Source organism: Oncorhynchus gorbuscha, linkage group LG15, assembly GCF_021184085.1.
Source record: "Oncorhynchus gorbuscha isolate QuinsamMale2020 ecotype Even-year linkage group LG15, OgorEven_v1.0, whole genome shotgun sequence".
Classification (NCBI taxonomy): Eukaryota; Metazoa; Chordata; class Actinopteri; order Salmoniformes; family Salmonidae; genus Oncorhynchus; species Oncorhynchus gorbuscha.
In genome coordinates, this window is record NC_060187.1 from 63,039,114 (window position 1) to 63,051,688 (window position 12,575).

Here is a 12,575-nt window from a genome sequence, read left to right on the forward strand (position 1 = left end):
CTCTTTGAGGGCGTATTAAAAACATTATTTCGATGATTTAAAAAAATACTATTTCATCCTTCCACAGGGTATAGTCCCGACACAAATCTAGAGTTGCTACCCAAGCAGGCTGGTCATTAGTTCTATTGGTTCAGTTGCCAGAGATGCGACCCAGTTGTTCAGTCTTTTTGTTTTGTATCTATGGACGTGACCCAGTCGTTTGTTCTAAATGTTCTATTGCCACACTGGCAACATTCTCCTCCCTTGCTTGCTAGCCAACTACAGCTAACTTATAGTCACGTCAAACAGTAGTTGAATTTAGCTGAATTTGCACTTGTTTAAGCTGATTTCTAGATACATTTATAGGTGTATAGGTCCTTGTAAAAGTATTCAACCCCGTGGCGTTTTTCCTATTTTGTTGCATTACAACCTGTAATTTATGGATTTTTATATGGATGTCATATAATGGACATACACAAAATAGTCCAAATTGGTGAAGTGAAATGAAAAAAATAACACGTTTAAAAATATATATATAATAAATAAAAAACGGAAAAGTGGTGCGTGCATATGTATTCACCCCCTTTCCTACGAAGAGCCTAAATTAGATCTGGTGCAACCAATTACCTTCATAAGTGACATAATTAGTTAAATAAAGTCCACCCTTGTGCAATTTAAGTGTCACGTGATCTAATACACTTCCGGCGCCGACACAGATGGCCGCCTCGATTCGTGTTCCTTGGAAACTATGCAGTATTATTATATTTTACCCCCTTTTCGTGGTATCCAATTGTTAGTAGTTACTATCTTGTCTCTTCGCTACAACTCCCGTACGGGCTCAGGAGAGACTAAGGTCGAAAGCCATCTGTTCTCCGAAACACAACCTAAACAAGCCACACTCCTTCTTAACACAGCGCGCCTCCAACCCGGAAGCCAGACGCACCAATGTGTCGGAGGAAACCTGGTTAGCCTGCACTGCGCCCGGCCCGCCACAGGAGTCGCTAGTGCGCGATGAGACAAGGATTTCCCTACCGGCCAAACCCTCCCTAACCCGGACGCCGCTAGGCCAATTGTGCATCGCCCCATGGACCTCCCGGTCGTGGCCGGCTGCGACAGAGCCTGGGCTCGAACCCAGAGTCTCCAGTGCCCTAGACCACTGCGTCATCCGGGAGGCCCGTATTTGTTTTTTTTTACGTGTTATTTCTTACATTGGTAATCTTAGGTTTTATTACATACAGTCGGGAGGCACTCTGAATATAAGAGCAACGTCAACTCACCATCATTACGACCAGGAATACGACTTTCCCGAAGCGGATCCTGTGTTTTGCCCACCACCCAGGACAATGGATCAGATCCCAGCCGGCAAACCAAAACAACATCGCTGTAAAAGGGGCAGACAAAGCAGTCTTCTGGTCAGGCTCTGGAGACAGGCACATCGCGCACCGCTCCCGAGCATACTACTCGTCAATGTCCAGTCTCTTGACAACAAGGTTGATGAAATCTGAGCAAGGGTAACGTTGTCTTTGCTTCACGGAAACATGGCTCACTCGAGACACGCTATCGGAGTCGGCACAGCCAGCTGGTTTCTTCATGCATCGCGCCGACAGAAACAAGCATCTTTCTGGTGAGAAGAGGGGCGGGGGGGTATGCCTTATGATTAACGAGACGTGGTGTGATCATAACAACATACAGGAACTCAAGTTCTTCTGTTCACCTGACCTAGAATTCCTCCAATCAAATGTCGACCGCATTATGTACCAAGAGAATTCTCTTCGATTATAATCACAGCCGCATATATTCCCCCCCCCCCCCCCGGCAGACACATTGACGGCCCTGAACAAACTTTATTTGACTCTATGTAAACTGGAAACCACATATCCTGAGGCTGCATTCATTGTAGCTGGGGATTTTAACAAGACTAATCTGAAAACAAGACTCCCCTAAATTCTATCAGCATATTGATTGCCCTACCAGGGCTGGTAAAACCCTGGATCATTGCTATTCTAACTTCCGCGACGCATATAAGGCCCTCCCCCGCCCGCCTTTTGGAAAAGCTGACCACGACTCCATTTTGTTTCTCCCAGAGACTAAAACAGGAAGCTCCCATGCTCAGGTCTGTTCAACGCTGGTCCGACATATCTGATTCCACTCTTTAAGATTGCTTCGATCACGTGGATTGGGAACATGACCAAATACAAACAGTGTAGCTATTCCCTCCGCAAGGCAATCAAACAAGCTGAGCGTCAGTATAGAGACAAAGTAGAGTCGCAATTCAACGGCTCAGACACAAGACGTATGTGATGGATTACAAAACGAAAACCAGCCCCGTCGCGGACCAGGATGTCTTGCTCCCAGACAGACTAAGGAGGAAGGTGAGGGATCAGCCCAGAACTACACGGCAGGACCTGGTCAATGACCTGAAGAGAGCTGGGACCACAGTCTCAAAGAAAACCATTAGTAACACACTACACAGTCATGGATCAAAATCCTGCAGCGCATGCAAGGTCCCCCTGCTCAAGCCAGTGCATGTCCAGGCCCGTCTGAAGTTTGCCAATGACCATCTAGATGATACAGAGGAGGAATGGGAGAAGGTCATGTGGTCTGATGAGACAAAAATAGAGCTTTTTGGTCTAAACTCCACTCGCCGTGTCTGGAGGAAGAAGAAGAATGAGTACCACCCCACACCATCCATGAAGCATGGAGGTGGAAACATCATTCTTTGGGGATGCTTTTCTGCAAAGGGGACAGGTCGACTGCATCGCATTGAGGGGAGGATGGATGGGGCCATGTATCACGAGATCTTGGCCAACAACCTTCTTCCCTCAGTAAGAGCATTGAAGATGGGTCGTGGCCGGGTCTTCCAGCATGACAACGACCCGAAACACACAGCCAGGGCAACTAAGGAGTGGCTCCGTAAGAAGCATCTCAAGGTCCTGGAGTGGCCTAGCCAGTCTCCAGACCTGAACCCAATAAAAAAACTTTGGAGGGAGCTGAATGTCCGTATTGCCCAGCGACAGCCTTGAAACCTGAAGGATCTGGAGAAGGCCTGTATGGAGGAGTGGGCCAAAATCCCTGCTGCAGTGTGTGCAAACCTGGTCAAGAAGTACAGGAAACGTATGATCTCTGTAATTGCAATCAAATGTTTCTGTACCAAATATTAAGTTCTGCTTTTCTGATGTATCAAATACTTATGTCATGCAACAAAATGCAAATTAATTACTTAAAAATCATACAATGTGATTTTCTGGATTTTAGATTCCGTCTCTCACAGTTGAAGTGTACCTATGATAAAAATTACAGACCTCTACATGCTTTGTATGTAGGAAAACCTGCAAAATCTGCAGTGTATCAAATACTTGTTCTCCCCACTGTATACACCTCTTCTGAAAAGCCCCAGAGTCTGCAACACCACTAAGCAAGGGGCGCCACCAAGCAAGCCATGCAGACCAAGGAGGTCTTCAAACAGGTCAGGGACAAAGTTGTGAAGAAGTACAGATCAGGGTTGGGTTATAAAAAAATATCCAAAACTTTGAACAGCCCACGGAGCTCCATTAAATACATTATTAAAATATTTTAAGAATATGACACCATAACAAACTTGCCAAGAGTGGGCCGCCCACCAAAACTCACAGACCAGGCAAAGAGCGCATTAATCAGAGAGGCAACAAAGAGACCAAAGATAACCGTGAAGGAGCTGCAAAGCTCCACAGCGGATATTGGAGTATCTGTCCATAGGACCACTTTAAGCCGTAGATTCCACAGAGCTGGGCTTTGCAGAAGAGTGTCCAGAAATAAATTGCATGTGGGAGACTCCCCAAACATATGGAAGTAGGTACTCTGGTCAGATGAGACAAACATTTTGTTTTTTGGCATTCAAGGAAAACGCTATGTCTGGCACAAACTCAACACCTCTCATCACCCTGAGAACACCAACCTCACAGTGAAGCATGGTGGTGGTAGCACATTGTGGGGATGTTTTTCATTGTCAGGGACTGGGAAACTGGTCAGAATTAAAGGAATGATGGATGGCCCTAAATACAGGGAAATTCTTGAGGGAAACTGTTTCAGTCTACCAGAGATTTGAGACTGGGACGGAGGTTCACCTTCCAGCAGTACAATAACCCTCAGCATACTGCTAAAGCAACACTTGAGTGGTTTAAGGGGAAAAATGTATTGGAATGTACTAGTCAATGCCCAGACCTCAATCCAATTGAGAATTTGTGGTACGACTTAAAGATTGCTGTACACCAGCGGAATCCAGTTCAACTTGAAGGAGCTGGAGTAGTTTTGCCTTGAAGAATGGACAAAAATCTCAGTGGCTAGATGTGCCAAGCTTATAGAGACATACCCTAAGAGACTTGATGCTGTAATTGCTGCAAATGGTGGCTCTACAAAGTTTTGACTTTGCGGGGGTGAATAGTTATGCACACTCAAATTCTGTTTTTTTGTCTTATTTCTTGTTTGTTTCACACCCCAAAAATATTTAGCATCTTCAAAGTGGTAGGCATGTTGTGTAAATCAAATGATACAACCCCCCCCAAAAATCAAATTTAATTCCAGGTTGTAATGCAACAAAGTAGGAAAAATGCCAAGGGGGGGTGAATACTTTTTTCCACATCGATCGAATTTTTGCTACACGATCATGATACTGTTGTTCAGAGGAGCTAGCCAACAAGACAGCTAACAATCACTTCAAACTGAAGCTGGAAAGACTGCAAACTAGCTGCATATTATTTATTTGTACCTGTTTTCTATTGATATTTCTTTGTCCATAAAAATGTGTCCCTTTTCATGATTTCGACTGGCTGAGAAAAGCTGCCTGTCTGTCTTATCCTGACTCCCAACAATTACTATGCGACAGCAGGAGATCGAACTTGAATATTGAAACAATGTTACAAATGTTGGAGAGACAAATGGGAAGGTTTGTACAAATCTCCGCTGTTGAAAACTAAATGTTAGATAATGTCTAGATGCTTTTTATAGTGGTTATCAAGTTTATAAATTGCCTGGCTGATGACACAGAGTAAATAGGCATTTTAACGTCATAGATTTAGCCGGGGGTAACTTGTGGAATAGACACCGGCTGGAATGTGGTTTTAACCTTTCTAGCGGTCACGGAACCCCTCGACAACATTCCGCTGAAAAGGCATCGTGTGAAATTAAAAAATATGTTTTAGAAATGTGTAACTTTCACACATTAACAAGTCCAATACAGCAAATGAAAGATAAACATCTTGTTAATCTACCCATCGTGTCCGATTTCAAAAATGCTTTATAGCTAAAGCACAACATATGATTATGTGTGTCCAAGGAAGAGCCAGAAGTATACAGAATGGTGTCGTCTGCGTAGAGGTGGATCAGGGAATAGCCCGCAGCAAGACCAACATCATTGATATATACAGAGAAAAGAGTTGGCCCGAGAATTGAACCCTGTGGCACCCCCATAGAGACTGCCAGAGGACCGGACAACATGCCCTCCGATTTGACACACTGAACTCTGTCTGCAAAGTAGTTGGTGAACCAGGCAAGGCAGTCATTAGAAAAACCGAGGCTACTGAGTCTGCCGATAAGAATATGGTGATTGACAGAGTCGAAAGCCTTGGCCAGGTCGATGAAGACGGCTGCACAGTACTGTCTTTTATTGATGGCGGTTATGATATCGTTTAGTACCTTGAGCGTGGCTGAGGTGCACCCGTGACCGGCTCGGAAACCAGATTGCACAGCGGAGAAGGTACGGTGGGATTCGAGATGGTCAGTGATCTGTTTGTTGATCATTTAAGCATTTTTAGAAACTTCAGAGTGTTTTCAATCCAATACTAATAATGATATGCATATATTAGCATCTGGGAGAGAGTAGGAGGCAGTTCACTCTGGGCAAGCTATTCATCCAAAAGTGAAAATGCTGCCCCCTATCCCAAAAAGGTAAACCAATCAGCATTCAGGATTAAACCCATCCGTTGCAAAATATGTCATAAACACATTCTTGGCAACTTCATATAGCATAGATGCTGTAGAGGTCAATAGAACTCAGACCACAGGGATAGAATGGCGCCGGATTGGTGCACATTCAATAAATCTAACAAAGTGGATATTCGTCAAATCCGTCATGATTGATGTATTGTAACAGGACCACAATGTGGTTACTAATGTCCGATTTGGATATATTTGGCTGTTTTCACTGCATAACATTTAGAAGTTGTTCCTTTTCAGGTTTAGAAGAAGTGACTGCTTAAGTTGCGACTCTAGGGGCAGTATTTTCATTTTTGGAAAAAAAACGTTCCCGTTTTAAACGGGATATTTTGTCAGGACAAGATGCTAGAATATGCATATTATTGACAGCTTTGGATAGAAAACACTCGAACGTTTCCAAAACTGCAAAGATATTGTCTGTGAGTATAACAGAACTGATGTTGCAGGCAAAAGCCTGAGAAAAATCAAATTCGGAAGTGCCCCATATTTTGAAAGCTCTGCGTTCCAATGAGCTGTGAATGTCCTATCAACGAGCTTACGCTTTCTACGTATTCCCCAAGGTGTCTACAGCATTGTGACGTAATTTTACGCATTTATGTTGAAGAATAGCTGTAGGCGGCTACATTGCGTAAGTGGTCACATGATGGCTCCCAGGGTGACTCTCGCGTAAAATACAGAGGTAGCCATTACTCCAATCGGTCCTACTGAAAAACGAATTGTCCCGATGGATATATTATCGAATAGATATTAGAAAAACACCTTGAGGATTGATTATAAACAACTTTTGCCATGTTTCTGTCGATATTATGGAGCTAATTTGGAATATTTTTCTCCTTTTTCGTGACTGCAATTTCCGGGCGATTTCTCAGCCAAACGTGAAGAACAAACGGAGCTATTTCGCCTACAAAACTAATATTTTGGGAAAAAAATTAACTTTGGCTATCTACCTGGGAGTCTCGTGAGTGAAAACATCCGAAGTTCATCAAAGTTAAACGACTTAATTTGATTGCTTTTCTGATTTGTGACAAGGTTGCCTGCTGCTCACATAACAGAGTATGGCTGTGTCTGAAATTAGACACTCTTCCCTATTTAGTGCAAAACGTTTGACCAGAGTACCGATTGGTTGTTGGGAGCGAGGTGGTGATGACCTCTGGTTGGATGTGATATGCTATCGATAAACTTACACAAATGCTTGTCTAGCTTTGGCTGTAAAGCATATTTTGAAAATCTGAGATGACAGGGTGATTAACAAAAGGCTAAGCTGTGTCTCAATATATTTCATTTGTGATTTTCATGAATAGGAATATTTTCTAGGGATATTTATGTCCGTTGCGTTATGCTAATTAGTGTCAGGCGATGATTACGCTCCCGGATCCGGGATGGGGAGTCACAAGAAGTTAATACACCAAAGTATTGAGATAAACTTTTGTTATTGACCAAATACTTATTTTCCACCATAATTTGCAAATAAATTCATTTTCTCATTTTGTCTGTCATAGTTGAAGTGTACCTATGATGAAAATTGCGAACTTGCACAATTGGTGGCTGACTAAATACTTTTTGCCCCACTGTATATATTTAGAATAGAAGATAGCATTGTTCATTTATGGTGCAAGGCTAACAAACCGCTAATCGCTAACAGTCATGCTAAAATGCTCATGCATTCCAATGCAAAATGCTAACTGTAGTGTTAGCGGGAAGTGCGAGCTAGCTAACAAGCTCAACACATGGTAATTGTACACAATAAACCACAAAACTTAGCTCCACATAACATGACACAGATCTCAAGGCACTTACGTTTAGATGCACGCACAATTAAACATCAGTCATACGGGGATTCAGTCCACAGTAGGAAAACTTCAGCAGGAGGGAAAACTGTGGAAGTGCTCATCAGGATGGAAATAGCACGTTTCTGACATAGACCAACTGAAACTGAAGTCCCGGAAATTAAGGCTGCTGATAGGCTGAACAAGATGTGATGATAAGTATTTGGCGTGACCTTGGCCAATAAGATACTAACAAAAGTGGGGGGCCTCTGAATAGGAGGCTCAACTGCCCGACTAGAGCTAACCATAAAGGATGGCTAGAATCAGCTGACTGAAGCTGGCCATTTTAACAGGTGTCATCGGTCAGAGGGCCTCTCATGTTAACTTGTAGTCTAGACTCTAGTTCTCCCAACATTTGTCTGTCATGGAGCTATGCTTGATTTATATGATCGAATGAGCTGAAATATGCCATCAATCCTATTGGTGCTGCCCGATTTCAATAGCCAATTAACATGCAGTGGGTGTTGCAAAATGTTGAATAGCCAGAATAGACTAAATTATAATCTCTGTCAGATGAATACCTCGTACCTACAATTCTGCATGTATTGAAAGCAGTAACTCCCCTCAATTAATTCTGAACAATTCATGACATTTCAGGACCAAGAACATGGATTCAAAATAGCTTCTGAAGTTCCATAATTATATGTTCATTAATGAGAAAATGTGGCCGTTTTTTCCATTTCCTGAAAAGTTTATGTTTTGGAGATGAGTTTTTCATTCAACAGCACCAATGGGTCTTGGGGAAATTAGTAATAACTTGAATGACTTTTTACAGATTATCTAAGCATAGATATTGCTTGTTATTTGGCTTTTTACTGAAATATTTATTTTAACACATACTGGTCAAAAGTAAACCAAGGCATGTCAATAGTCATGTAGCAGCAGGTGTGGCAGGTGTGGCAGGGAGACCACTGAAGGGATCATTAAAGTGTATCCTTTGCCAATGATTTATTTTTCCTCTGAAGCCGAGGTGAGACGAGCTGACCTATATACAGAGACCAATTGCATGAGCCCTGCATGAGTCCACTCCTATGGTCAGACTAGTTGGATGAGGGATGTGGAAATTATGCTCATGGCTTGTGGATGAGGAAGTTCCCAGAGAATTCTGCTCACCGAAATATGTGACTAATAATTGGTTGACATCTAGGCTAACTTACAATGGTTAAATGTCAAAATGGTGACATATTCTATTGAAACTATGTTGATTATTATTACTCTTAATATTATTATTATACTGTATATGGTGTGATTAGTCTTCATTACAGCTGTTGGTTTTAAAAAATGTTCTCAGTCTCTCAATGATTGACATGCAGAGTAGGGACTTTTAAGCCTCGTTTCAGGATACACTGTCCATAAAAATACAATGAGATTGTGGTGGAAGAAGTGCAGCCCGGTCCAAAGACAAAGTGATAGCTAGAAGGCTAGAGGAGTAGCCTAGATCATTTCCCTGGGCTGATAGACCAAACTACGGCCTGTAAACACATGAAGGTACAATTAGACTTATTGCAAAAAGGGAGCGAAGTATGTTAATTCTTCTCAAATAGAAACGGTTGAGAATTACCTCAAAACAATAGAGCTCTGTTTTCTTTCCTCCAACTCTTTGTGAACTCAACACCACCCTGCTAGTTTTACTCTATAACACGGTTCTGTTTTCAAATCTTAGCCCCTACCTCACTGTTCTCCACTCTTGATAACGTAGCCCTTTTACCACCCTAGCTTGCTTCCTACCCTGTTTATATATATAGATTATATTTAACACACAAATCAGAACACAGAGTTACTGCTAAGGCCCTGGGTTCCGTTTCTCATGTGCTGATGCAGCAAGGTGACCACGGTGAGATCAGAGTGAGGGAATCTTCCAGAACATGATTCACCCAGTCGAATCTCAGTTACGCTCAGGAATGAAGAGGGCCATTAAACAAAAGTTATTTCCCAATTTACTTTGCTTTTATGGCTTTGAAAATGTGTCCATTTCTGGCAGAGGTTCCAACACAAACCCTAAAACACAGCACTCACAGCTCTGGATATTCGGAGGGATGCTGGGACAGCAAATGCCAATGTAAATAACAGTTTCAACAGAGCCCTCTCTACCCTACTGCAGTGTTTCTCGAACAATGGGTCCTGGCCAATTCTCACTGGCTTGTGGCTTAAGACTTGATTGTGAGGCCTCCTGGGTGGCGCAGTGGTTAAGGGCACTGTACTGCAGCGCCAGCTGTGCCACCAGAGAGTCTGGGTTCACGCCCAGGCTCTGTCATAATCGGCCACGACCGGGAGGTCCGTAGGGATATCCTAGTCTCGTCGCGCACCAGCGACTTCTGTGGCGGGCCGGGCGCAGTGCGAGCTAACCAAGGTTGCCAGGTGCACGGTGTTTCCTCCGACACATTGGTGCGGCTGGCTTCCGGGTTGGATGCGCGCTGTGTTAAGAAGCAGTGCGGCTTGGTTGGGTTGTGTATCGGAGGACGCATGACTTTCAACCTTTGTCTCTCCCGAGCCAGTACGGGAGTTGTAGCGATGAGACAAGATAGTAGCTACTAAACAATTGGATACCACGAAATTGGGGAGAAAACAGGGTAAATTTTTTAAATAATAAATACTACAATACAATACAATACAATCTGTTGGTTTGGGACCCAAATGTACTGTGGATGCCCGTGTAGAACTACAACGTGTGCAATATATACACTGCTCAAAAAAATAAAGGGAACACTTAAACAACACAATGTAACTCCAAGTCAATCACATTTCTGTGAAATCAAACTGTCCACTTAGGAAGCAACACTGATTGACAATACATTTCACATGCTGTTGTGCAAATGGAATAGACAACAGGCAAAAATTATAGGCAATTAGCAAGACACCCCCAATGAAGGAGTGGTTCTGCAGGTGGTGTTTTGGTCACTTTTGAATGCTGGTGGTGCTTTCACTCTAGTGGTAGCATGAGACGGAGTCTACAACCCACACAAGTGGCTCAGGTAGTGCAGCTCATCCAGGATGGCACATGAATGCGAGCTGTGGCAAGAAGGTTTGCTGTGTCTGTCAGCGTAGTGTCCAGAGCATGGAGGCGCTACCAGGAGACAGGCCAGTACATCAGGAGACATGGAGGAGGCCGTAGGAGGGCAAAAACCCAGCAGCAGGACCGCTACCTCCGCCTTTGTGCAAGGAGGAGCAGGAGGAGCACTGTCAGAGCCCTGCAAAATGACCTCCTCCTAATGCAAGACAATGCTAGACCTCATGTGGCTGGAGTGTGTCAGCAGTTCCCGCAAGAGGAAGGCATTGTTGCTATGGACTGGCCCACCTGTTCCCCAGACCTGAATCCAATTGATCACATCTGGGAACATCTGGGACATCATGTCTCGCTCCATCCACCAACGCCACGTTGCACCACAGACTGTCCAGGAGTTGGCGGATGCTTTAGTCCAGGTCTGGGAGGAGATCCCTCAGGAGACCATCCGCCACCTCATCAGGAGCAGGCCCAGGTGTTGTAGGGAGGTCATACAGGCACGTGGAGGCCACACACACTACTGAGCCTCATTTTGACTTGTTTTAAGGACATTACATCAAAGTTGGATCAGCCTGTAGTGTGGTTTTCCACTTTAATTTTGAGTGTGACTCCAAATCCAGACCTCCATGGGTTGATAAATTTGATTTCCGTTGATAATTTTTGTGTGATTTTGTTGTCAGCACATTCAACTATGTCAAGAAAAAATTATTTAATAAGAATATTTCATTCATTCAGATCTAGGATGTGTTATTTTAGTGTTCCCTTTATTTTTTTGAGCCGTGTATTCCTTTTCATATCTGACATGTGCTGTGGTTTGTCAGTGAGGGCAGATGCAGAGGAGATGGAACACCACAAACACACTTCCTGTGTGAGCAGAGGCGTTAGCGCATGTGTGCGTGCGACGAGCGTGTGTCTTTAACCCAAATCTCATGTGCACTACACTGTCATACCAGCGAAAAATCTGACAGAAATGCATGTATTTTGCTATGCATCATACATAGTTCATCATCTGTTGTCAAGAGCTTGGGTAATCATGGATCTTTTCATGGGGTTTTAATGGTCTATGTGTTTATGCATGCATACATTTATGCGTGTGTGTGCCTGTCTGCCTGCGTGTGTGTTTTCATACGTTGGAATTTTGGGTAAAGATTACTTGTCATGCAAATGGGCACAGTTATTGTCATAATTGTCATTTTTGTTAAAATGTTTTGAGCATCGTAATGCATCTCTGAAAAAATAGCTACGACAAACCTAATGAGTACAACCCAGCTTTGGTAACACCCCTGTCTCAAAAACCTCTTGGAACTTTTGGAAATGAAGCTACTCCCAACGGTGCCGTTCTGCTCGTAAAATGATTACTAACTTTACCCACTTCACGTAAAAATGAAAAACTGCTATTGAGTCATTTATATCTACTTGAATATGAAGTTGAATCCCCCTTCTCTTAAAATGAATATGCATTATGACTATTATGATCATTCTTTTTGAAGTTCACAGTTATTGTCTATAATTGTCAGTAATAGGATGAAACGATAATTGTGCCAGCCCTACTCGTACTTGTGCTTGTGCGTACGTGTATGCATGCGTGTGTATAGTGTTTGTGTTTAACTGGAGTATGTAATATTCATGTGTTTGTATTCTCTCTTTAGGGCCTGCAGGTGAAGACAGACTATGTTCCCCTGCTCCAGTCTCTTGCCATGTACGGCTGGAGACTCACGTGTGTGCTGCCTACACCCATCATCAAGACCAACAGGTAACTACTTTCACCTTCCAATACACACTCTCACTAATGTTGAGTT

General features: G+C 43.2%; 1 protein-coding gene across 1 annotated transcript in view; it reads left to right on the forward strand.

Annotated features, from left to right (window-relative positions):
* Positions 1–12,575, forward strand: part of LOC123997691 (raftlin-like) — a 79,407-nt gene that overhangs the window by 57,751 nt on the left and 9,081 nt on the right. Inside the window, exon 3 of the mRNA XM_046302165.1 lies at positions 12,426–12,529. Within this exon, the coding sequence (XP_046158121.1) occupies positions 12,426–12,529 (104 nt within the window). The remainder of the gene's footprint in view (positions 1–12,425; positions 12,530–12,575) is intronic.